This window comes from Hydra viridissima, unplaced genomic scaffold (genome assembly GCF_058129835.1).
Source record: "Hydra viridissima isolate aposymbiotic clone 2 unplaced genomic scaffold, HvirCarnegie_v1 scaffold_13, whole genome shotgun sequence".
In the NCBI taxonomy this organism is placed as follows: Eukaryota; Metazoa; Cnidaria; class Hydrozoa; order Anthoathecata; family Hydridae; genus Hydra; species Hydra viridissima.
Window position 1 is genome coordinate 9,801,366 of NW_028324312.1, and position 27,599 is coordinate 9,828,964.

The window sequence follows — 27,599 nt, forward strand, 5'->3', positions numbered from 1 at the left end:
ATTTATTTTCTGAACATAGATTGAATAAGGTTTTGAGTCGAAAATAATTGATAATTTTACGCTATTTAAAATCTGGAACAAGAAATTTTTGAGTTAACAAAATGGAAAATCTGTGTATCACAACCATGCAATGGATGTTGTTGGACCCTTTAGAGCTTTAGAGCTTTCTTTAAAAAGCTTTCTAACAAAGAGAGGTTGTCCCAACAAACGACTATCAAAGATTTCTAAGAGCGTTGCTAAAAGTAAAAATTCATTTAGATGATATTTAAATTAAGTTATGTTGACAACCTCTTTTAAAATTAATTTTTCATTAACTAATCGAAGTGTGCACTGAGGATGGAAAGAGAAGCGTTGTTGCATGTGTATCGTATCAAGGGACGTTAAAACCTTTAAAATAATGATGTAATATAATAATATAATAAATATTATTTTAATGAATTTATTTAACATAATAAATCAAATGCTGTTTTCTTGTTTTACCAAGAAAAATGAGTTTAACGACAGTAGATGTTAGACTATAACAGCCGTTTTTCATTAAAGAGTTTTAGTTTGTTTTTAAAAATCATTTTACAAAAGTTGCGTTAACAACATCTTGATCTAGGATATTCCATGCTTCTACAACACAGTTGGTGAAGAAATTATCCCTAGAAAGTGAGTGTCTCACATATTCTCTTCTTAATTTCTGATCATGCCCTCTCGTAGTATTTGCTATGAATTACCTCGCAACCTTCTATCGACCAAAAGTTCCATATTTTGTAACTTTTGTTCATATTTAATTTTGGGAAACAAAGTTTTAAAGGTAAAATTTAATTTTGGGAAACAAAGTTTAGTTGCTCGTTTTTGGACTCTTTCTCTAAGATTAATATCTTTAGCATAGTATGGGTTCCATATTTGAAATGCATGCTCTGAGTGAGGTTTCACGAGTGATATGTATAATAGTTTCATAGTACTTTTGTAGATATAGTTGAACGCGTGTTTTACTAACCCCAACTTACTATTAGCTTTGTTAACAATATACTCAATATGATGTTCCCATTTTAAATCATTTGAAATAAATACACCTAAGTCTCGTTCTAACGATGTCTCTTTAAGAATTTTTCTAGAGGTTCCTAATTCTTCAATATTGCTTTTTAATGTGTATTTATTTTTTTGGTTGTCATAACCTATGTGCATTATCTTGCATTTATCACTATTAAAGCTTATTAGCCATTTAGTCGACCACTCGAAGAGATAATCCAAATCATCTTGAAGGGAATTATTATGCGAATTTTTATCATTTTTATCTATTTTTTCTTCCACTTTTGTGTCATATGCATATAATTTAGCTTTGTTGTTTAAACCCTGTGTTAAGTCATTGATGAAAATTACAAAAAGTAAAGACCAAGAACTGATCCTTGCGGCACTCCACTTCTTACAGTTTCCCATTCTGATACATATTTCCCTAGAACTACTATTTGTTTTCTGTTATTCAAAAACGACACACACCAATTAAGTAAAAACCCCTTTATACCGATTGACTCCAATTTTAGAATTAATCTTCAATGTGAAACCGATTCAAAAGCTTTTGCGAAATCTAAAATGGCGTTATCAGCACAAATACCTTTTTCTTTAAGATCAGTAAGCATATCTAAAGTTTCTAGCAGGTTTGTAATGCAGCTTTTTGATTTTATAAAACCATGTTGGTCTTTGGTTATTCAATTGTTATCAACCAGGTGTTTTATTATTGAATCTCTGACAAAAACTTTCAATTAGTTTGCATACTATAGAGGTTAAAATACTGTAGCGTTTTTATTAACTGTTTCAAATTTATTTTTTTCAAAAGTATTAAAAACACACGCCTTACTTAGCCCGAAAATTTAGATCAAGAGGAAATGGGCTAATTACCACTATTACAATGTCATTATCACCTTTTGAAAATCTTGCATTTTCTGTTCATAAACTCATCAGGCAGAGTTTGTAGACATGCAGTCTGCATTCTCTGCTATTTTTACTTAGACTACACTTTTGGCATGATCAACACAAAGTAGCTAGGAAAGTATTTAAAGCATGTTGTGAAGAACTTCCCTCAACCGAGTTGATCTCACTGACTAAGAGGTTGTTAAATAATTTCATCACACACTTTAAAAATACTTGAACAATATAAGGTCCGTTGTCTATGCGAAAAGTAATAAATGATTCTCCTAAGATTTTGCAAACAAAAGGACTTTTACTGATCACTGTATTTCAACATTGAACTTAAGTGGACACTGGTGGTGCGTATGCGTAACTATGGATTTTTTTTTTTTTTTTAATTTTAATGCCGATTTCTAATAATTTTGAACTCTTAAAAGTAGGAACTTATTTTAAAGTAAAAATCTCTTCTTCCTAACTTCATATTAGCTCATTAAAAGTTTTTAAGGAGATTTATATGATCTATTTTATACTTAATATTTAGTTATATTTTTTTAAATATCCAGTATTGAGTTAAAAAAGTTTAATACCACACCTTGAAATAAATGGTAGCAAATTGTTACTACTACTAACCACGTGCCGTTTCTTATCAAACTATGTGACCATTAAACTTTATGATTTATGAAGACTATAGGGAGATTTTATCGGCAATGACTCATTTATTATTACAAGTGTAACGCCTAGAATTAACCAGGCAATCTTCTTTGAGGTAGAAGAAATAACGGCAGACACCTGCACACCAAAGATTTACATGAAATGCTGTATAATTATGAGGCATTTATGGAATTACGGACATTTTTTTCGAGCTGTCGTGCATGCGCTTTGAGTCTGTTGACATAGCTGTTAACCCACACAAAGATTTATATGTTTGAAAGATTTTTAAAAGAGTAATACACAAACCTATGCTACTTAGAAACTGTCAACTTTTATTTAGAACTGCATTTATTTTTCCATATTTAATTGGAAAGTTTTAAATGCAAAATGCACAATTTATTACTATAATGTATCTCTAGATAGTATTTGGAAAGCAACAAAAACTCAAAATATCCCTAAGAACCTTTAAAGTGCTCTATAATATACATACAAACAAAGACTAAAAGCAAAAAGTATAAGCACTAAGGAGGAACATGAATAAGCATTAAAAGGAAATCGAAACAAAGCCTACTGTAGTTCTGCGTCATCCAACTCATCAATCACGTGGCTACCGCAGTTATAAAATTTATAAAAATAGTGACATTCTCAAAGAATTAGAAAATGGATTTTTTCATTTTGCAAAAAAAAAAAAAATGTATGATAACAAATAAAAAGTTTGGAATATTCTCCACATTTATATCGACCACCAGATGCAACTTAGACCTTAAAAAACCCAAACTTTGACTCCTATGGTTTTTCCGATATATATATATATATATATATATGCTGATGCTGCACTTTCAAGTTCAAAAAATGTATTGCAAAGCCTTGCTGAAGTTTGAAAAATACATCAGCTAATTTTATACCCAAAGTACAAAAGTTATGTAAATCACGTCGCTTTAAAACAGTGAGAATTTTCTCAAGATTCAAAAAAGATTTTACCATATTTTTCAGTCAATTTTTTCACCCAATAATAAACAATAAACAACCTCTTTACGCTTCTGTTTTCGTGTCTTTAATTACCTCATTTCTTCCTCATTGCAAAATATTTTTTTTTTTTGACTTTACATTCATTCTTTTTTTTTTTTTCTGTAATATTTAAATAAACTTTCAAAAATCCGCCTCAAAATGTCAATCGCCACTTTTAGAGCCCTTTGATAGTTTTTTAACCTTTTTTACTGTCTTCACAAAGTTCACATGTGTTTTTTAAACTTATTTTTTTCCGAATCAGGGCGATGCTGATCCAACTAAAAACCTGCAGCTTTAACATTCTTTCATCAATTCAGGTGAATGGTAGATTTCAGATGAATGGTAGATTTCAGGCGATTGGTAGATTTCAGGCGATTGGTAGATTTAAACTTTCAAGCTTGATTGTTTCTCGGTTTTTTTTTTATTTTGATTTTTGAAGTGTAAAAAAAAGAAATCATAAGTTTTACCCAGAAAAATTTTTTTATCTCTTTTTTTTAATTTTTTATCTTTAATTTATCCCAGTTTTAGCACAAGGATTTAAAAAGCAACTGATATATTCTGTCATCCTGATCATGTCATCCTGATCATGTCATCCTGATCATGTCATCCTGATCATGTCATCCTGATCATGTCATCCTGATCATGTCATCCTGATCATGTCATCCTGATCATGTTATCCTGATCATGTCATCCTGATCATGTTATCCTGATCAAAACTAATCAAGATTGATGTCATCCTGATCAAAGCTAAGTAGATTAAGACCCTAACATCGTTGAGAGACTTTTTTCAGTTTTGCATTTTAAATCGATTTGAGCAATTATGAGCTATTTGTGGTATGGTTTTTTAACTACTGCAGTAAATAAAAGAAAACATTCATAGTATGTGTTAGCAGAGGGATCTACGTTAAGTTTTAAAAAACCTTTAACATAAACGTTATTTAACGTGGTTAACTTTTTTTAAAACACTTACTCTAAATTAACTCTTTATGTGTGTGAGGGGGAGGTGCGGAGAAACGAGTAAAACAGTCTCAAGACAATGGAGAAGTTTAAAAAAGTTCTCCATTGTCTTGAGACTGTAAATATCGATCAAAGATGTCTGTCGGTAAATGAGCCCTCCAAGAGTTCTTCGTGTATTTGCGATAATTCAAATCCTTGTCATTAAGTCACTCAGGTTGAGGTCGATTGAATTAGCACAGTTCAGTTATATTAAAGGGATAAAACTTAAAAGTTTTTTAATCATGAAGTCCATTTAAAACTAACGACTCAGGTTTTGGTGTTTATTTTAACTATACTTTAATATTTTCCCTCGTTTTTTAAATGTAAAGATAAGATGGAATTAGCGAGATAAGGCATCTTATTGATTTTATCTTAAGAAGGTTTTTTATGCAGTTTTTTTTTTGTTCCCTCTTAGATATGAATGTTTTGTAAATAATCTCTATTTTTCACTGTAACCTGTATTAATACTACTGATAATAGTAGTAATAATAGTAGTTGAAATAATAAGATATATTTAAAAATGTAATAATTTATGCCATTTTCTCAATCATCAATTTCCTTATTAGACACTCTAAAATATGTTTTAGACTGTTTATGAAATGTGTTTTAGAGTGTTTTAATGATACATTAATCTTAAAAGAAACTGGAAAACAAACTATATATGGTGTATGTAAAAAGAATAATAATAATAAAAAAAAGATAATATACAGCCAAAAGAAGAACACTTAAAGAAAAGAAGCATTCGTAAGAGTTTGAGAACTGGAGTAAGTAGAGTTTATTCTTTGTTTTCATATATATTTATAAAAAAGTATTTTATTGACTACAAATTGAAAAATTATTGATGTACTGAGTTTTTTCAGTTTTTTAACTTTTTATTAAATTTTGGTAAGTAATTTAGTCCATTTATTCATTACTATTGATAATGTCACTTAATAAAATGATTTTTCTTCTTTCTTTTTTTATTGAATTTTACATTTAATTCAGTTAATACTTTCTTAACAATAGTGTTACTACAGTGATACTATGAAAAATGAAAAAGATGCGAATATTTAATTTAATTATGTGGCAAAATTTGAAGGTTTTATCTGAAGGTTATACTCATAAAAAAATTGCCAGAAGATTGAAAATTCAAAAAATCAAATGTTATGTACACATTGGCTCACTTGAAAAATACAGGATCAAGTGCATTAAAAAAACATTGCAGAAGGCTGAAATGTTGTTCAGAGAGTGAAGATGAATACAGTCGTAAGCAAAAGAAATAGAAGACTACCAGCACCAATGATAAAAAAAAAAAAAATTAAATCAAACAAGACAAACTCAGGTATCAATTTGTTTAAGAGGCGATTGCGAAGTGCAGATCTAAATGGTCAAATAGCTTAATGGAAATCTTTGTTGTGGCACATAAAGGAAGTAAAATGTTTTCAGTGTGCTGCTATTAGATATATTGGTAAAAGGTTTATTTTCCAACAAAACAAGAACCCTCTAACACAATAAACTGTGTCTGAATTATGGCAGAAAAGATAGAAAAGTTCACATGATGACTCCAACAAATGTACAAAGTCTCTGGAAGTGTTTGGAAGATGCCATGAATTGCTCAAACCCACATTTTTCATATTCTATGATTTATCTTTTCTATTTTAATAATTGTGTTGAGAATGTTATCAATATTTTATTATTTGTTAATCTAATGAGTCATTATGCATAATGCACGTTTTTTTTTTTTAGAAAATTGATAAATTAAAAGTAAAGTAAAGTTAGCTGGCATTCAGAACACCCACTGTAATATTTCATCATCCAGTTAAGTTATTGTATCAGTATTGCACAACTGCTAAAATTATTACATCATCCTGTAAATACAAATGAGTTCATTGTTGTGAATGAATATTAAAGAAATATTTTCAAACTTGATTTATAGTAAATGGACTAGAAGTCAAAATAAGCTATGGTGTATTGGTCAAGCTACATTTGTGCCATCTATTCTTATATTTTCTTTAAAAATAGAAACAATGTAAACAAAAATGCAGACCTTGTGACAGATCAGGTTCTATAGTTTTGGCAAATAGCTAGAATTCCAACAAACCAATGTTATGATGTTGTAATACATGTTGAAAAACTTGTTGATAAATACAGAAAGCTGAAAAAGAGTAAAGGCAGAAAAATAGAAACTCAGCAAAGAAATGTGGAAACTTTTTCTCTAGATATTAAAGAACTATTTGATTTGCTCATGAAGATCCTTTAAAATTTATCACCATGTAAGAAGGCAAGACTATGGAAAGTCTTTATTATACACAGCCTGTGGACACCATATTCATGGAATGATTTTATCCCATGTTTATAAAACTTGTTTTGGAGCATCTTCCGGTTCAGAGTTTGAGTTGTTTTGACAATTTTGTGATCAGTGGAGTAAACTTAATTCTGAATCACAGCTCTTAACTGATGCAGATCTCAAAGTATATGGTTCACTTGTACCACCAGCAGTATAATTTGCTGTAAATATGATGCAAGGATCAAAGCAACCTTGCAATGATTACAAAGAATTTTTGCAACTGTTGAAATTTTTTTACGAAAAACTCTTCCAGGTCAAAGGGGAATAACTTTTCATTCTCCTGGTGCTATGTACCAAGCACGATGAATGCTTGTTTTGACATCAATTTTATTCTTAAAAAAATGAAGCCATTGTATTTAACTGAAGACCTTGTGAGTCTCTCTTTTTTAGCAACGACGTTGGTAAACAAACTAAAGAAAAGTTGTTGATTTCACTTAAAGCCAGCGAAAAAAACCCAGGTGAAAAGCCTTGAAGGTAAAGGATTAACTTTTAAGCATGAATTTAGATGACTTTGTAACAAAGAGATCAAAATATATATTTGAATTGCTTGGAATAAATTGGACATTTATGAAGGAATATTGTCCATACAAGTGGAGTACAATAACCGAATGCCAGGATGCACATAAAATTGCTAATTCTATGAAAGTTGTGAATGACGCAGCTGAACAAGCGGTGAAACTCGTTTCAGATTACACAAAAATCTTGACAAAGGATGAAACTCAATTGCAATATATTTTACAAACTGTGGAACAACATCGACGTCAAATTCCAGATATGCGAAAGTCCGCAATTGTAAACCCATTAATAAAAACAAGTGAACAATAAACAAGTGAAAACAAGCGAACAACCTGAATCAAACATTGATTAAAATCATATAAATAACACTAAACTTGAATTAAATAATTAAAAGTTTGTAATAATAAAAAAAAAAAAGTACATACGTTTTTTTTTTACGTTGACCCTTAAATCTGATATCAAGCTCATTGAGCAACCCCAAGATATGAAAATATTCTAATAAAATTTTGTACAGTTTATTTTTTTAGTCAAAAGAATTACAATAAAGGTTTGAGAGTCCAATATCGAGCACTTTGATTTTTTTTGTCACCCTAATATACATAGATACATACATACATAGATACATACATACATAGATACATACATACATAGATACATACATACATACATACATACATACATACATACATACATACATACATACATACATACATACATACATACATACATACATACATACATACATACATACATACATACATACATACATACATACATACACTCATACATACATAAAAATTGGTCTATTTGAATTATTTTTAAAGATAACACTCGGAATGAAAGGATAACTTTCACTTTTCAAATTAAATATCCAACGTTGAAAAAAAATTAAATTTTGAACGTGAATCGTGTTTTAACTGGTGTTCACAATTTTGACAGAATTTTGAACACCATTTTAACCCTTTCGTACCGGAATTTATTTAGGCGATTTAAAAAGCGCAATAATATGCGACGTAAACACTTAAATAGATGGGTTTCCTTACAAAATAAGTAAAACAAAGTATATATCATTGGAAAGCAGGCAAAATTTAGAATCCAAAAATATAATTAAGAAAGTAAAAAACTTTATATATGTATTGTTATTTATGTATATATAAATAACAAAAATATAAATATAAAATATCCGAGGCGCACATATGTGCGCCTTCGACACGAAAGGGTTGAACACGACACCAGCAAGAAGTCTACTTGTGTTGAAATGAAAGTCGTAGCATTTTATGATTATCTATTAGAACGCATTATTTATTCGCCATAGTTAAAGTAATCCACACCATGGTTATAGAGATTATGCAAATGATTGCAGCAATCTCTATTAATGAGGAAAAATCGAGGATAAGCTTAATTTGTCTAAATTAAAGTATTGTTTGAATAAATAATTTGTCCCTATTGACGCTATTTTTAGCTTTAAAGACATGATGTAGAATATTATAATAGAATTAGTGTAAAATATTTTTAAATCTGTATGTTTAGTTCACACAGTTATGATTTGTTGTGATCCTTATTGCACATTTGAAATAAGTAACATTCTATATCATAGGAATTTTAACTTAGATTCTAATTTTTGGCAATCTAGAAACCTCTTGATTGGTAAATAATAGACAATTTCCTATTGAAAAAAGATTTAGCGCATATTTTTAGTTGATAATTCCAAAAACCAGTTAAATAAATTGTGGAAATCTCAAAGTAGATGCGGTAGAAGTTTTTCCTCGACCAAGTATTACTTACAATCTTGCTTTAAAAAATGTTCTACCAATAATCTATAAATATTCTATTATAAATAATGTTAATTATAAAAAATTTTAAAAAATTGCTGCGAGCAATATATGCCTGCCATTGTACAGTGTTTATAAACTCATTATTTTAAAGGCAAATGTATCGCCCACAACCATGTGCCGAGAATCGGTTGAATATCGCCTTTTGCATTTTTTTGAATTCAACAAGATTTTAATTATAGCATGGAGATTCATTACTCCTCTACTAAAACAACTGTTTCTGTAGATATCGTTTCCGTTTCGCTTTGAACGACGCATTTATAATTTCCTTCGTCATCTAGTAAAGACTCTTTTATAAAAAGTTGATGAACATTGCCTTTGGATAGCAACTGAATATCGTCTGTGGAAATGAGCTTATTTCCCATGTAATACCACGATACTTTTACCGAGCCACTGTTGTTTGTTTGGACTTCCAGATTTAGCGAATCGCCTTGGTATACTATGTATTCTGGTTTCAGTTCTTTTTTGAAAGATAGCTTTTCCTGAGCCGGTTCTTCTTCGTCATCTTCAATCTCTGAAGCTAATCATAACAAATTGAGCTCAAAAATTTAACTCTGATAATTAAAAAGTTATCTCTCGTTTTGAATTTAATCTTTATAAATTATTTCATAAATCAATTTAAAAACTTCAGTTCATATTGAGAATTTATAGATAATCAAATTTAAGCACACTGATCTCAATGAGAAAAAAGATAAATTGTTAATTATAAAAAGTAAAGCACGAGAAGTAATCGCAAAAGAAGAAATATAAACCTACTATACACAGCAAGGGATGCGTCGCACATTGTCTCCCCAGCGTTATTTCTAATTCGACATTCGTACATCCCCTCGTCGTTTTCTTCTACTTGTCTAATTCTCAAGTAAAAAGTGTTCCCCTCGTCCCATACTTTTAAGCGACCCAACGTCAATAGAAGTACACCGCTTTTCATCCAAGTAACTACTGTATCGTTGTCGCGGTTTTTCAAGGTGACATGAAACTCTGCTGTGTCTCCAACAACTACATCTAAATCTGCTGGCTTAAATAAAATTTCTGGATACGCATGACTGAGTGGCGAAGCGCATGGTGTCGCTGGCATTAAAATGACGTTTATTCCTAAATTTAGGAAGACGTCTTTTAAATTTTATATAGTAATATGTTAAACATGTAATGATAATTAAAAATACTAATATAAGCATTATAAACATTTATGTGTGTGTGTGTGTGTGTGTGTGTGTGTGTGTGTGTGTGTGTGTGTGTGTGTGTGTGTGTGTGTGTGTGTGTGTGTGCAAAGATAAGACTTAACTTACCCGCAGTCATAAAGAGCTGTTTACTGGGTCTCCTACCAGGGGATAGAAAAATCTCTTCGGATGGCTTCTGCATACCTCCATTCAACTCTATTGCTGCAACTTCGTCATCCTCAACTCCCATTCTAATTTGCTTACTTTTTCTATATTAAAAAAAAAAAAAACAATTTTTCTTTTTCAAAAATTTATGTTACGAAATCTTTATGCAGCTTTAAAGGGTATTCTCTCGAGGTCCACTTAAAAACCTACTTGAATGACAATTTAAAATATACGAAATAATTGAGTGCTTTCCGCAAAGAAGAGTCTTTTAAATAAATTATTATAAACAAAATGTAAGCGATTTGCATTATTTAAAAGCAAACAAAGTCGTGCGTATTTAGGTTCTTTCCAGGTCAAAATAATTTTCAAATATTTGTTCAAGCAAACTCATCCTTACGCCAGTATCAAATTTTTAAGCCAAACAATAGATCTTTCTTAATCACGTACATTGGATCAGTAAAAAAATTCAGAAAATTTAGGGTAATTATGAACAAATGGTGTGCGTGCACAATCGTTATGACTAAATCGAGTTCCAATACTCGACAAAAACTTTATGTCCCATCGCTGAATTTCCTGTCCATCTTACTATTGTAGCATTAGATACCTTTTTTGCAACAAAATTAAAGCACATAAAAATAGGTAGTTGTTATAGATCAAGTCTAAAGTTCGAGAATTTTGTTAGGATTTCAATCGATCTCCAAATTATAAGAAATATTTCTGATTATAAGAAATAACCGAACATTATAATAAAGTTGTTATGATTTGATTTTACAAAAATAGTTTAAGAATTCCCATCTTGTTCTAAATTATAGAATATACTAATTCATGCTTTTAATATCGACACAAAAGCATGCAAATGCATTCATCCACGTAATCGGTGCATCCCACTTATATACAAGCATAAAAATGCCAATTTAATAAGTTTTTTTCTGTTTTCTAACTGAAAGAAAATACCTATTTCTATGAAAATACCTATTTTCAAAGGTTCTCTTTTATTCGCGATGAGATTAGAGCAATGAAATGTTTTTTTTCCTCGCGCATTTTTCTTGGTTCTTTTTTATCTTTTTCCCGCCTTCGTTTCCTAACGACATAGCAAGCATAGTTCTCTGTTCATTTTTTAACAAAAAAAGATTCCTTATTTTAATTGGTGATTGAATGAATACATAGATCGTGCTGAGAAGCATATAAAAAATCTCCATTTTCAGATGCATATCACGTTAGCCTTCAAAACAAGGCAACAAAACATTCTTCGCAAACTTCACCTAATTTAATGATGAAGTTTATTATAAAATTAGCGAAGAGTCTCTAAATTATTAACGGTTTAAACTCTCATTAAAATATTTTTGCTATTAGCAATTATAAAAGCGGGAAACAAATAAGAACGCAATAATTCAATAAAATTTGCAAATAAATAAACGTTAATCTGATAATCAACCAATCAGCGCTAAAAGTTTTTGTTGAACTTTCATAACAAAAATGTTAGAATTGAAACAATTGGTTTCGTATGGCACGGTTTTGTTATCCAAAAGTAAAGTGAAAGCTCTTCTTTCGGATAATAAAACCGTTTTGTATTATTTTCCAAAAGATTGAAATCTTAAACCCTTAACAACACCCCCCCCCCCAACCCTCCTAAAAAGATTCATAAATCCTATATTAAAGTAGCTAGTACCCCTAAACGCAACGATTAACATTTATTTTTTTCAAAGGGACTCAACATAATATATAAACAAACTCTCAGCAAGTAGCAACTATAATCTTCGGTAATTTAATAGTTCGGCATACGTTTTTGTAGTTCGATCACAGCGCTTCGGACATTTTGAAGTATTAATTTCATGTACCTAGCACCAATAACACACCTTAATTATAACGGTTTTATTGCAGCAATAAAATGTAAAGAAGCTTTGTTAAATATTTCTACCAAAAGTTGCATCTGGCGGAAAAAAAATTATATTCGCTGTGTGAAAGCGTAAAATGTATTAAAGTTCAAAAAAGACTAAAAAACTTTTTTCTTCGTAGTCTTTATAAGAGACGAACTTTTTTTTAGCTCGAGGAAAACGTTGGAATATTAATAAATTGGAATATTAATAAATTTGAATATTAATAAATTTGAATATTAATAAAATAAAATTGGAATATTAATAAATTTGTAGGAATATTAAAATTACATTTGTTGTTTATATGTTGTAAATAAATTGAAAAAATTAAGATAAAAACAAAAATGTGTTTTTATCTTTATTTTTTCAATTTATTTCGTTAAACATGTTATTTTACTTTTGTTCTTGCTTTATTTACTGTTATTTTTCAAAAACTAAATGTAAAGGAAAATAGATTTATTTGGTAAAAAACAAAAATATAAAATGTTTTTTTATCCATTCATGCTTGTAAAATTATAACTAACCTTACTTCACCCCCCGCCTTTATGCCAGCTCTCTAAAAGGAAACTTTAATATGTAAATTTAAAAATTTCTTCTTTTTTTCTTTTCAAATACTTTTGTTAAGTGCATACACCTGTAATCAAAAAGCTCCTGTTACAGTTAAAACGCTGGAATCTGTTTATACAAGTGAACAAACAGCACTTTTTTGCGTTTTATTTTCAGTAACATTGTGCCATATGACGTAACATTTGTTTGTTTTTTTTTTGTTCATCAGTCAAACAAACAGTTTTATCGAACAACTTTTTTGTTTGAGTTCTTTTGAAGTACATTATTCTAAAGTACATTATTCTAAAGTACATTTTATCGAACAACTTTTTTTGTTTGAGTTCTTTTGAAGTAACAATAAATTTTAAAATCCTTAGCAGAGTAGGCGAAAAAAAAATTGTTGGTGTAGCTCATCAGCTCCCCCCTGTGACGCGGCCTTAGCATGATGTCTTTTTAGCGTTTGAAATTTCTGTTATAATTTTTAAAAGAAACGGGTCTTTACGTTTTTTTTTGCTTGAAGAACTCAGTTGACATTTTAACATCCACCATGAGACCAGAGAAATTGAACACATCGATAAGACAAGTGTTTTCTTTTTTTCTTTTTCCGTCGCAAGTTTTTAATTTTTTCTGTTATTAATTTGGAAATAAATTTATATATTTATTTTAATTAAGTTTTATTATTTTATTTTTTTTTTGATTGTTAAAAGTTTCTTTAGGTATACTTTAGGTAAACTTAAAGTTTATTTATGTATTTTGTTTAGTTAGGAAGTTTTTGAAGAAACTATACTATATGGAAACAAATATTTACCACTCATTTATTGCTTTGATAACTTTCAGAAATTTTTAAAGAAAATTTCAGTAAATCAATTTCTTTTTACTGTTTGCTTGATTTTCAAAAATGAATAAAAGAGTAAAAATTAAAAAGTAATTTTTAACTAATTTACGTCGTTATTTTTCATTATTATTTATCATTGATTCTTCAGAAAAATTGACAGTGTTAAAAAAAGCAGATGATGGTTAAGAACGTCTAAAAACTCTTGTAGAACTTTTGACGTTTATTCAATGGATATTTCATTTACTTAAATAATTACTGTAAAAAGTTTATATTTTTGGGGATAATATTTTTTTATTTCTATCATAGATATTATAAAAACCTTTTCAATGATGCTATGCATTCGCCCTGCTTTAACATCCTCTGTTGCAATAATTTTTGCTTTGTTTAAATTATGTGATAAATTGTTACTATCGAATAATAATCCTAAAACGAGACCAGATTACAAAGTTATTTTAGGATTTTGCTGTCTTGAAAATTAATCAGTGAAAATTACAATAGTTGTTAATCTAATATAAAGAGGGATTTTTTGGGAAAATTTTGTTTGCGGCGAAAGCAGCAAGATTCAGAAAAAAAAACAAAACCTTATTTAAGATTGCGTTTTTTTTTTTCTATGCATAGAACGATACATTTTCCATGGCCCCAGTATTTTATTCTTTTGCCAATCGCATTTATTTTATTTAAAACCTATTTTGTTATAAAATTATCTTTTGATGTAACGAGCATCTAATATAACGAATATCTTGGTTTAAACAACTCGATTTTTTTAAACTTTCCGATTAAAAAAGCTTTCCATATAGCTTTTTTTTCTCCTTTTTTTAATTTTTCTTCAAAGTTCGTTATATAGAAATTCTACAGTATACTGGTTGTCCCTCAATCAAGAAGTGATTTTTCCGTAACTCAAAATTTTTTTGTCGTTTAAAACTAGTTTTTTTAATTGATTTTATAAAGAAGTTGTCCGACATAAATTATGCTTCAAATAAAATCGGTTTTCCGAAAATTTTCATATTTTTCGAAAGGAAATCCATTATCCATCAAACATAAAAAATACAACTAAGAACAAAAGCAACAAAAAAAGAAACTTAGTTTACTGCTTTCGGTAGAAGAACGAGAAAGAGTTGAAAAGAAGAGAGGAAGATGCCAAAGAGATTGGAGACAGAAATTACTTAAAATTAAAATGAACCCCTGTTGAAATTCTTCCCAAGCAGTAGATGCTTGATTTTAAACCATTTAATCCTAGCCGCTCAAACAATGTTTTTTAATCCTGTTGGTTTTCTAAAAATCCATTTAACTTTTCTTTTATCTGTTTATCTATTGCTAATTAGAATCCAAATAACTGTTTTTTCGATATGTTGATTGAAAAATGAACCGCAAAATAATCGGTTACTATGAAGTACTTTTCGGATAAATAATCAATGCTTGGCGGTAGATTAATTAGCAAGCATTTGTCGGCAGAACGTTTGAAACTAAACTAGTTTCAAACGTCTGTTGTGCGTGTTTTTTTTCTGGAATGTGCTGTTCTAGCAAACTTTAAAAAACTGCTGTTCTATTTAAAATAAAAAAGATCCAAGTTTCAGAATGGGCCAAGCTTAGTAATAAAGTAAATACAAGTTTTGTTGATATGTTAAAATAAGATAATAAAATAAACCAAGCACCAACTTCAAAATTTTTATAAAAATAAACGATAAAAAATTTTCATTTCATCAAATATTTTTACTTTAAAAGATTTTCATTTGTTAACAAAATTTTTTTTTTATAACTTTAGTGATTTACATAACTTTTTAAGTTTGACGTACAACTTAATTAATTTGACGTACGACTTAATGAATTTTACGTATGACTCAAAAAGTATGAAATAGCATTGTTAAAGTGAAATTTGAAGATATTTTCTATAATAAAAAATGTAAATATTCAAACCTAGCTAGATTTATTCTCTAATAAAAAATAACTAGATGTTAATTAACAAATCTCGCTTCCATACTAACAACGACGAGCAAAAAGTCATAAAAAAGGTCAGTCATTACCGTAGTAGAATTCCGGTTGTCCTGTCACTCTTCACATAAGTCAATCATATTTGTTCAACTTAAATCTTTCAACATACTCACTAACCCAATATTATTTTGTAAAGTCTACTACGCATTGTAAATAAACAATGCATTCGCATGTAAATTAATAATCCAAGCGCTAATTATCGGTCCGGATATTAAATATCTTTCCTGATAAAAATTATCATTCCGGATTTACTATAAGTTAATGTCATCAGTTTTATCGTCAATCTTTTAAAGATGAACGTAAAAATGAACGAAAAGACTTTTAGTCAATAAAGCAAGGATTTTTCAGAAAAGAAACAAATTCAAAACAAAAAGTCACAACGCTTTTAACTTAATTTTTTTACTTAATCTGGAACAAAAATTGCCGACACAACCATTATTTACAAGATATCGAAACTGTTTAAACAGCAACATTTCCCTGGGGATATTTGGTAACCATCGATATTTTGTGTGTTTTTGCTCAAATATTGTCTCGTGTTTTAAAACTTGGAGTTAGTTTTGCTGTTGATCAGTTTTCAAAACAAAAATACATTTTATTTTTTAATGGAAATTACTTTTTTACTCGTATTGTGAGGAAGCTAAACCTAACTAACCAAGATGCTATTCACAACAATCAAAACACCCGAAATCAACCATTAATATTTTACACGCTACCTAACGAAAATGAAAAGACGCCAACGCCCAAAAACAAAACAACAAATATAAAAACGAGAAACTCGAAGAGAAAAGGGGGAGTTAAAGAAGGAGTTAAAGGGGGAGTTAAAGAAGGAGTTAAAGAGGGAGTTAAAGAAGGAGTTAAACGGGGGAGTTAAAGAGAAAAGGGGAGTTGGAGGAGCAGCGAAAGGGAAGAAGTGGAGAGCAGAGGAGAAAGAACCTAAGAGATAGGTTACGAGAAGGCTTTGAGAAAGTTACGAAAATTGTTTAAATAAAGGAAGACAAATTATAGACATAAGGGATATACGGGTGGGCATTTAGGGTAGGGAAATTTATAGTTGGTTACATGATAAACGATAAAAGAAGGAACAGAAGAATTAGTAAGAAACAGTTTTTTTTATATAGTTTAAAGTGGAGAATATATTATTTGTTAATAACGGAAAAGATTTGTTAATCATAAAGAAATATATCACGCGCCAAGAAAAGTAAGTACGCATTATAGCACAAGTCAGAGTGCTACCATTACACAGAACCAAAAGAGGCATCCCAACACCCATACCCCTATCCTCCGTAAATACAAACCATTAAACCCCATTCCTCGTAAAGAAACCCTTATACACAAATATAAACAACAGAGAAATACACAAAAAAGACCCGCCTCACATTGGAGCTCCTACCGAGATTAAATTCGTCTCTCTTCTTCTGCATAATTAGAGAGAACTTTGCTGCATTCAGGTGTGCACAAAAAAAAATATTTTTAAGAAGAAGTTTATAGAAGAAAGTTATAAGAAGGAATTTAAACGATAAAATTTATAAGAAGAAATTTAAACGAGGAAGTTTATAGAAGAAATTTAAACGAGGAAATTTTTATGAATAAAATTTTAATGAGAAATTTTACAAGAAATAATTAAGGTGAAATTGAAACAAGAAAATTTATAAGAAGGAAATTACAAAAAATAAGAGAAAATATTTATTAAAAATTTAAAAGAAAAAAATTTAAAAGAAGAAATTTATAAGAAGAGATTTAAATACAATTAAAATGAATCACCACAATCCCAGCTCCGTGCCAATATTTTTCTCCACCACACCTGCCTCTATAAATGTTAATACCCCCGAAGTACAAATACCCCCACAAGACAACTACGATAGAGACTCTATAGGAAGTGACGATTTAAACAACAGACGGTTAGAAAGAATTTTAGAAAGGCTTACGGAAACAATTGACAGACAAGTAATAAATAATACTCCAGAGAAACGCAATGATGATACTCTTTTGACAGCTCTGCTTGAAAAGTTGACACTCTCCGTGAGACCCTCAATAGATAGATCCAACCTCCCGAAATTTAATGGAACCCCCGAAGAAGACGTCAAAGAATTCCTTCTTCAGTTTAAAAGAGTAGCCACCTTTAATAACTGGAATAGCCACGATCAACTTTGCGCGTTTCCCCTGTGCCTGAACCAGTCCGCTTCCACCTACTACGAGTCCCTACCAGAAAAAAACAAACAGCACATTGACTCACTCGCGCAGGCTTTTCAAAGTGAGTATGAACCCCCAGAGCGTGTGTGGATAAAGAAGACGCAGCTTTACAGCCTTAAAGAAGGACATAGCGGTCTAGAGAAGTTTATAGCCAATCTCGAGAAATTATGCCAAGAATTAAACGTTAGTGAAGAGACTAAATTAGACCTATTTATACAAGGCGTGAACCCTAACCTTAAACAGAGACTCCTCTTAAGTCAACCCGCAACCTACACGAAAGCAGTTAGGATAGCACGAGTCAACAATTCCGTTATCAACGACGATGATGAGAGAATAGTTGAAACTATAGTGAAAGCGATGAACAAACTACAAAATAAACCCTCGAAAACAAACACGGTAACTTTTGCGGAAAATGATACACCCCCACTAAACGCATACAATACGACACCCGCCAACTTAGCCACCCCTGAAGGTGCAACCAGAGAAGTCGCTAGATTAAGACAAGAACTAAAACAATTAAAGTTACGGCTCTCAAAACAACAAACTGAAAACCAGGCAATGCCACAAAACCACTACTCACAACCACAAAACCAACCCACCTGCTACAAATGTCACAATGTAGGTCATATAGCCAGATACTGCGACCAAGTTCTCCGTGATCCCCGGATTCCTCTATCCAATAACCCACCGCGTGAATTTTCAAACCATGGGCCTTCTTGGAGAAACAGCGAAAATAACTATAATTCCAAATGGTCCACACCGCAACAAAACTACGGTAGAAACCCACGGAACCACCAAGCGGAAAATAATTGGCAATATGATGAAAGACGATATAATGATAGAAGATATGACCAGAACCCAAATAACAACATTGACAGATCCCAAACACAACCCCAGCAGTTTAACGAAAATCCCAGACACCACCCACCTTTAAACGTCTTAGAGTTAAAGCGCAACCAAAACGCTTCATGTGATGAAAGTTTAAATGGTCAAAACACCATAAGTCCCAACAAACCTATGAATTTCAGCTGCCCCAATAGCACATATACCTTGAGAGAAAAGAATGCTAACTCAATACCAAACTCACAAGTCGTTTCTATAACAGTCCACGATAATGATTGCAAGTTAACTAACGATATTCCTATAAAAACCTCAAACCCAATCCAAGGACTTCTAGAGAATAAAACTAACCCAATTAGCCTCCCTGGAAATGATCAAAAAGATTCACAAATGGTTACAAATAGACACCCATTAGGTCCTGAAAAGAATAATGTCTTAAATTGCAATATTGATGAGCCTTCACCAATTACTATACAAATAGAAGGAAATGTTCAAATAAACCAAACTTATGAATCCCCATCTATTCCTATTCCAGTCAAGAGTATGATAGATAAACCCCTCATTCCCATAGAATTGCCTCAATCTCCATCATCGAAGCAAATTATCAATCAGATACAAGACAGCCAAGACATATCACAGCCATCTAATTTAAGTATATGGGGAAAAGTAGACGATCAGTGGAAGAAGTTACTAGTGGACACTGGCGCTGCAATAACGGCCACAAGCTACAACTTTTATTCCACACTACTCACTTCAAACAAGAAGAAACGTCGCACGTTACACCCAAGTGACCTACAACAAGTCACATCTGCCAACGGAGATGCACTACTAATACGAGGAATGCTAACGCTTAATTTTGAGATACGACAGATAGTTTACCCATTTAAAACATATGTTATAGACAATTTAAACTATGATGTAATTTTAGGAAAAGATTTTCTCACCGAATATAACGGGGTGATTGATTTCAAAAACAAAAATCTAACACTGGAACAAAACATAAGCTCGAATAAAACAGATCAGATCCGTAATGAGGAAGAATTAGACAATAATGACACATTCTTGTTTCCACTAAACCATCATAATTCGGCGAAGAAAGAGCTGGATGTCAATCCCATATCTCAAGATAAGCTCCCTAATGGCGTCAGACAAAAGGAATCTATAATTAAAGAAGACTTAATCGGAGGAACAAAACATTTTATAATAGAAAATGAAATAACACCAGAAAAAGAGGAAGTTAAACGCCAACAAAGATTAGACCTAGAATTACTGCACAAGATAAATTACTTAAAACAAAAGATTATCCCTGATAACAAAAAAGAAGCAGCGCGACTATTAGTTGATATCAACCAATATTTACTCGACGAACATGATATACTCTATCACATATATGAACCAAGCAAGAAATCCACGGAAGGGATTTATAAACAGTTAGTAATACCACCGAAATTCAGAAACGACATTCTATTCTGGGCTCATGATCACGCAATATCAGGACATTTTGGTTTAGTCAAAACAATTGACAAACTTAGGAAAAGATATTTTTGGCCACTAATGTATTCAGAAACAGAAAAATGGATTCAAAGCTGTACAGAATGCTCTAAAAGGAAAGGAAGAACTCCTCAATATAAAGCCCCTCTGCAACCCATACCAGCAGGAGAACCTTGGGATCAAGTCGCTTGTGACGTTATAGGACCATTTCCAGTTACTATTTCCGGAAATAAGTATATAGTTGTTTTCCAAGATAGATTGACAGCCTGGCCAGAAGCGTTCGCAACAGCTACTACTGACGCTGTTATTATAGCGCAATTATTACTAGATAATATAGTCCTGAGATATGGAGCTCCACGAACATTCTTGACGGATAGAGGTACCAACTTCCTCTCAAAATTGATTAGTGAACTATGTGGTATGATAAACACTAAGAAAATAAACACAACTCCGTACCACCCCGAATGTGACGGAATGATAGAAAGATTCAATGGAACATTAGTAAAAACACTTTCCATGTACGTTAGCGACCACCAAAAAGACTGGGACCTACACATCAATGCGGCTTTATTCGCATATAGAACTTCTATTAACAGCTCGCGTGGAGAATCGCCCTACTTTCTACAATTCGGGAGAGAACCGAGACTACCACCCGATATTACGTTATATACTCAAAAAGACCTTCCCCGCACGATCACAGAATTCAGAAAACTTTTAACAACCAGAATTCAATTAGCCCACGAAATTGCACGAAGAAACCTACAAAAAGCACAATTACAAAATAAGTTTTATTATGATAGAGCGACAAAAGAAACCACATTCCAAAAAGGTGATAAAGTATTGGTTCACAGTAAAGAAAGAAAAAAAGGACTATCTCCTAAACTACAGAAACAGTGGCGAGGACCGTATATAATCCTAGAAAAGCTTTCAGCAGTTAACTTTAAAATCCAAAAAATCGATGGAAGTAAGGGACCAACAGTCATTCACGCAAACAGACTAAAGAAATTCCACGAACCCATTAACAATATTACAGCAGATCAGAACCTCTCAAAACAAGAAAGTGTTCAAAATCCACAAATGAATTCCCAAACATTAAAAGAATCTAACAACGCGGAAAGAGTTGAAAACCAAAACCAAAATAAAGACGAGGAAACAACGAGATCCCTAGTTCCCCCTACAAATACAGAAAAGAAGAATTGGCATAAACCAAATGAAGATAACATATTTCAAGTGGACGGAATACGAAACCACAGAACACGAAGAGGGAAGAGAGAGTTCCTCATAAAATGGAAAGATTATGACGAAATAAATAATACTTGGGAGCCAGAAAACAACCTCAGTCCGGAATTAGTACGAATCTATTTTGAACAGCTCCAAGTACCTCATAAAAACATTGGAACCTCAGCAGACAGTTTACCCCAAAATTGTTTATTAACAACTTTCAACCGAAGCTCTCATAGACGAAGAAAATACAGTGTTAATTATTTACTAACGCAAATATTCGTGTTTTTCACATTAATAGCTCCACATATTCTAAGTATTGACATTGGGCCGGTATATGACTGCGCTAAAACCACGCCTATGGGAATTTACGAATACCCCACAATAAAAAACTGCGAACATCAAATGAACAAAGAAGATTACGAATTAAAAACTTATACCGCGGAGGTGTTTCGTCACTCCCCAACCGTTTCTAAGTTTCCTATCTACCTTTGTACCCATTATAAAGTAACTTTAACATGTAATCACGAAAATATATTCGTTTCTAGTATTAGATCTCGTAAAGATGATGAAATACGAGTCCCACATGAGCTTTGCCTTGCCATGGTGTATAACCAAATTCTTAAAACTTCATTAATAAAGATAAGAGAACATTCGCCGATCGAAAGTGTAAGACACATTTTTCACGCATTGTACAATAACAACAACAAAATAAAAGACGATCTACCCACTCCAACCGAAATCGTAAATATTGAACAACCGTTAATTTTTGAAATTGAAGAAGGTCAATGGAAAAATAAAATTTCTGAGGAATACAAATGCCAAATATTCAGGACAAATATACTAACCCAAGATCTGTTTGAAATTCGCCGATTTCCCGCCCAATTAGTAGGTAATTCAAGCCACATTGAACAACATGTCACTGACACAGAATGCCCCTCCACCATAGATCAAACTTTCAAAGCAGGAATTTGCTACATCAAGAACTCCTTAAAAGTTATTGTGTGGGAAGACCCTCACCATGACTACGAAGAAATGCATTCCCTCGGAATGCATACAATACAACAAGCAGGCGAATACGTTTTAATTTCAAGTTTACAAGCTGGTGGGGCGATCCAACAATCACTTGATAGCCAAGATGGAACTATCCAACTAGATAATGGCCTTATCCTCCACAACAAAAAAACAAAAAAAAAAAAAAAAAAAAAAAAAAAAAAAGGAGTACTTTTATCATGGCACATTTTTCGTATGAGCCCGAGCTATTGATTTAGTGCCTACGTTTTACTTTGATTTTACATTTTTTAAGCGATTTGTTTTGATGTGACATTTTAAAATTTTTTTTCATTTTTTTATGTTTATGTGAATGCTTTATTAGTTTTATAAAGACTGATGCGGCAAGTCTATAATTGTATATAATTTATACTTGGGTTTTTAATATTTAAACGTAACCTACAATGGCTAAAGAAGGTTTACAAAAGAAAGAGGAAGTCAGTTAAACTATTGCGAGCCTGAATGAAAACTTCAACTTCGTGAACAACGTTTTTCGTTACAAACAGCCGTCTCGTAACACTTTCAAATCGCATACCTACCAAGTGAACCAAAAGAAAGTATCCTTAATAAATTCCTTTCCCAAACCGAGAAAACATTATGTAAACAAAGACAATCGATAATTACTTTTCACCGTACTCCCATTTTCCAAACAACCCACTACCTACCCACTGTCCTACACTAACGTCAACTCACCACTAATGTGTCGTTAAGAAAGAACACACAATACTATTACCCCACCCTTCCCCTTCTTCCACCGAGCTAAAAGAAAAATCAAGGGACGATTTTTATCGAATAATGAAGCTATGTGAGGAAGCTAAACCTAACTAACCAAGATGCTATTCACAACAATCAAAACACCCGAAATCAACCATTAATATTTTACACGCTACCTAACGAAAATGAAAAGACGCCAACGCCCAAAAACAAAACAACAAATATAAAAACGAGAAACTCGAAGAGAAAAGCGGGGAGTTAAAGAAGGAGTTAAAAGGAGGGAGTTGGAGGAGCAGCGAAAGGGAAGAAGTGGAGAGCAGAGGAGAAAGAACCTAAGAGATAGGTTACGAGAAGGTTTTGAGAAAGTTACGAAAATTGTTTAAATAAAGGAAGACAAATTATAGACATAAGGGATATATGGGTGGGCATTTAGGGTAGGGAAATTTATAGTTGGTTACGTGATAAACGATAAAAGAAGGAACAGAAGAATTAGTAAGAAACAGTTTTTTTATATAGTTTAAAGTGGAGAATATATTATTTGTTAATAACGGAAAAGATTTGTTAATCATAAAGAAATATATCACGCGCCGAGAAAAGTAAGTACGCATTATAGCACAAGTCAGAGTGCTACCATTACACAGAACCAAAAGAGGCATCCCAACATCCATACCCCTATCCTTCCGTATATACAAACCATTAAACCCCATTCCTCGTAAAGAAACCCCGACTCACAATAAGTAAACGATAAACATATAAATATACTCAAAAAGACCCGCCTCACAGTATTTTCAAAAAAAAAACCTGACAAAGCTGTTCAACAAAAAGTTTATTAAAAGTTTTAAACTTTGAACGTCATTTGATTGCTTGAAAAAATCATGATCATTTTTTTGTTTTTTTAAGTGTAAGTCATATGGTCCATAACTCTGCCGAATTCCTCTATCAAAAGATAGCTAAGTTCCTGCACAAAACAGATTGTGGGGTTTATCTAAACAAATTGATTCAGCATGTTTTTTTGGCAGCAGAATTTGAGTTAAAACCAATAGAAAATGGGTAAAATGTTTCCCTTTTCTATTTGTTTTCTTCTTGGTTTTTTTTTTTTGCTTTAGTATTTGGTTTTAAAAATATTTAAAAATTTTTAATAAAAAACCATTTTTAAAGGTTGCAGCGTTTAAAAAGTGTTTTCAGAAGATCGTGGAATTTTATATTGCGATATAATTAATGCGCAATATTTTGTGCATGGCTATGATACAATCGACTAAATTGATCGAATTACGTGAACTTGTAGCTTCGGGATTAACCATTAGTAGGTTTGTCACGTTTTTTAGAAATAGAATTTAATCTTGATGTCACGACCTAAATAGAATTTTGATTGGATCATTAACCATGAGCGCACAGGTCATTCTGATATAAGAGCCAAAATCTGGTTAAAGCCTCCGAGGAAGAAAGCGCAATTTAAATTTTAGCGTAAAAGTTATTTTGAATTTTTTTTTATTTATATTGTGAGCAAAAATTTTTTCAAAGTAAAGAACTTTTGAGTTTCTGTTTAAATCATATTTTCTTAAATAACTTATAATATATTATTATTATTACTATCATTATTATTATTATTATTACTACTATTACTATTTAATATTTTTGTAAAACTTCATACCGTGCGTACAAGAATGTACACAAAGGAATTTCGAAGGTGGAGAACATGAGGCAATTACAATGATTCCGAGACTAACTTTTATGAGACCTCCTCGACCATCATATACCAGTTTCACTGTATAGCTCTCATGGATGTATCTGATTTCAAGAAGTTGTTTATAAATGCCCTGAAAGTTTTTGCAACGGCTAAAATGTAAAACTTGGCTCTTTCTTTAAAGCCTTTTTATGCTCGAATTTGATAAACCAAAAACTGTTCTGCATATTACTACAAATTAGATTGTAAAACTTCAACCTGAGTGATTAAAATTTTAAAAATCGCTTTTTTTGGAATCCTTAAAAATATATTACGATGCCTTAAAACAAATCTTACCTTGAAAAGTCGGAAAATGAGTGCCTTCTATTCCAAATTGCTGAGTAAACCGAGTTGTTCACTCCAGGATTTTTTACTTACAATCACAAATGTTACATCTCTCTCGAACGTTTTCTAAAACGTTTTGGCGAATGCGAAAATTGTGTGTGAAAATTCTGTTTTCGAAAATTTGCACCTTTTAAATGATTGTCTTACCACAACCCATTAAAGTTTTCATTGCTTAGATTATGTATGTATGTATGTATGTATGTATGTATGTATGTATGTATGTATGTATGTATGTATGTATGTATGTATGTATGTATGTATGTATGTATGTATGTATGTATGTATGTATGTATGTATGTATGTATGTATGTATGTATGTATGTATGTATGTATGTATGTATGTATGTATGTATGTATGTATGTATGTATGTATGTATGTATGTATGTATGTATGTATGTATGTATGTATGTATGTATGTATGTATGTATGTATGTATGTATGTATGTATGTATGTATGTATGTATGTATGTATGTATGTATGTATGTATGTATGTATGTATGTATGTATGTATGTATGTATGTATGTATGTATGTATGTATGTATGTATGTATGTATGTATGTATGTATGTATGTATGTATGTATGTATGTATGTATGTATGTATGTATGTATGTATGTATGTATGTATGTATGTATGTATGTATGTATGTATGTATGTATGTATGTATGTATGTATGTATGTATGTATGTATGTATGTATGTATGTATGTATGTATGTATGTATGTATGTATGTATGTATGTATGTATGTATGTATGTATGTATGTATGTATGCATGTATGTATGTATGTATGTATGTATGTCTTACCACAGCCCATTAAAGTTTTGATTGCTTAGATCAAATGATTTTTGATCAGTTTTAAATTTTTTTCAATTAAAAAATAGAAAAGAAAATAGCCTGCTCAATTTAATTCAATTAATTATAATTTCATGATGAATGATAAAGTCCTATAATTAGAAATAAAAAAAAAGACTTCTTTTATTATTTAGGCGACCTTTTACTTTTAAAGATTTATCCAAGTATAATTTTAGTTTTGAACGAATCCTGTGATAGGTTTTCCCAGATTCTTTGGTTCCTCATGAATGTTTTCCTATTGTGGCAAGAATTTTTCATATCGTTGGCAGAACAAGTAAAACTACTAAAACTCGTTTTTAAAGATAAAAATTGCTCACAATCGGTCACAATTACATCATAGAACATTTGCAGCATTGCAGATTTGTTTTAAGCTCATTTTGATGACAGGCCATTCTGAATTTAAGACGTGTAAGATTAAATCGTTCCTAATTTAAAGGTTTTGATATTCATAATTAGTTTGAAGTATGAAAGTAACCCGAACAGATGGATATGGCTGGCTTTATATTCCTGTCAATTAGCAATACATTCAATGCCATAACCATAGTTTATTTATTTATTTCTTTTAAATAAATGAACGTTAGCTGTGATGGTTTCACCATCAGCCTCTTATTTATCTTTATTTGTTTTTCACGAGAAAAAATTTTAAACAAAGTTATGCATTTATTTTTTCTTTTTGAATATACTCTGCTCTGAGAAAGCAAACGGCATTAATGGGCTCATCACTTAAACGAGTACGGAGCTTTGTAATGCATAATCCAGCAGCAGAAAAAGCTCGTTCAGCCTAGACAGAAGTTGGTAGAATGGTCAGCAGGGTATCGTAGAGTAACTCTTAGTTTGCAGTTCTAACCTCTTTTGCTGAAGAAATATTGATGTCTTTGTCAATGAACGATGAAATATTTGACGATTTCCTGCTGGTTACACAAGTTGACTCTTGAATGAAGTTTTCCAATTTTTCTGAAATCGTTTTTTCTCATACAACCTTTGTATCACTAACTACTTGACACATTTCATTTTCATCACTTTTGTTTGGAAACAGTTGGTAAAGAAGTTCTTTAGCCTTTTTTTGAATTACTTTTATAGAAGGGGTTGGAAACAAATCATCTTGATCTTTTAAGTATTTGAGATGATGGAGAAAACGTAGCAAGCTGACTAGACCCCCTTGTCGCCTTAACTGCTGTTGTTGATTGTATTGAAATTTTGGACAGACAAGTTTCTAACAAAGCAAATATGAAACGAAAAATGGCATCAGTATAAATCAGTGTTGAATTTTGCATAATTTCAGTGGTTCTAACGCAAATTCTAGTTTGACATATTTCTGCAGGACTTGCTGGGATGTATGTTACGTTTGAACTTACTTAAATTGAATAATAAAGATAAGTTG

General features: G+C 31.3%; 2 protein-coding genes and 2 long non-coding RNA genes across 5 annotated transcripts; 2 read left to right on the plus strand and 2 right to left on the minus strand.

Annotated features, from left to right (window-relative positions):
• Positions 1-380: 380 nt before the first annotated feature.
• Positions 381-1,425, minus strand: LOC149880396 (uncharacterized). The gene is made up of 2 exons (XM_090070046.1): positions 986-1,425; positions 381-387 (listed from the first exon to the last, which is right to left on the minus strand). The coding sequence occupies exons 1-2, from the start codon at positions 1,423-1,425 to the stop codon at positions 381-383; spliced, it is 447 nt and encodes a 148-aa protein (XP_089926172.1).
• Positions 1,426-4,541: 3,116 nt separating this feature from the next.
• On the plus strand, positions 4,542-7,807 carry LOC149880397 (uncharacterized). Its single transcript, XR_016446109.1, has 2 exons — positions 4,542-5,312; positions 6,274-7,807. It is a non-coding gene; the product is annotated as an uncharacterized LOC149880397 (long non-coding RNA).
• On the minus strand, positions 5,149-15,974 carry LOC145200691 (myosin light chain kinase, smooth muscle-like). 2 transcript variants are annotated; one of them, XM_090069937.1, is made up of 4 exons: positions 15,821-15,974; positions 10,509-10,648; positions 9,979-10,314; positions 5,149-9,742 (listed from the first exon to the last, which is right to left on the minus strand). In XM_090069937.1, the coding sequence occupies exons 2-4, from the start codon at positions 10,627-10,629 to the stop codon at positions 9,417-9,419; spliced, it is 783 nt and encodes a 260-aa protein (XP_089926063.1). In that variant the 5' UTR covers positions 10,630-10,648; positions 15,821-15,974; the 3' UTR covers positions 5,149-9,416. The 2 variants fall into 2 exon arrangements, with proteins under 2 accessions (XP_089926063.1, XP_089926062.1); XM_090069936.1 differs by lacking the exon at positions 15,821-15,974 and adding an exon at positions 12,943-13,104.
• An 8,134-nt stretch (positions 15,975-24,108) lies between these two features.
• On the plus strand, positions 24,109-24,842 carry LOC149880398 (uncharacterized). The gene is made up of 2 exons (XR_016446110.1): positions 24,109-24,344; positions 24,453-24,842. It is a non-coding gene; the product is annotated as an uncharacterized LOC149880398 (long non-coding RNA).
• Positions 24,843-27,599: the final 2,757 nt, after the last annotated feature.

Bases quoted from the DNA above. Each gene is read 5' to 3' on its own strand.
- LOC145200691 (XM_090069937.1), bottom strand. From the start codon at position 10,629: ATGGGAGTTGAGGATGACGAAGTTGCAGCAATAGAGTTGAATGGAGGT. The intron at 10,315-10,508 runs GTAAGTTAAGTC...TCCTAAATTTAG, and splicing joins ACAGCTCTTTATGACTGCGG to GAATAAACGTCATTTTAATG. The intron at 9,743-9,978 runs GTAGGTTTATAT...TGTTATGATTAG, and splicing joins CGCATCCCTTGCTGTGTATA to CTTCAGAGATTGAAGATGAC.
- LOC149880396 (XM_090070046.1), bottom strand. From the start codon at position 1,425: ATGGGAAACTGTAAGAAGTGGAGTGCCGCAAGGATCAGTTCTTGGTCT.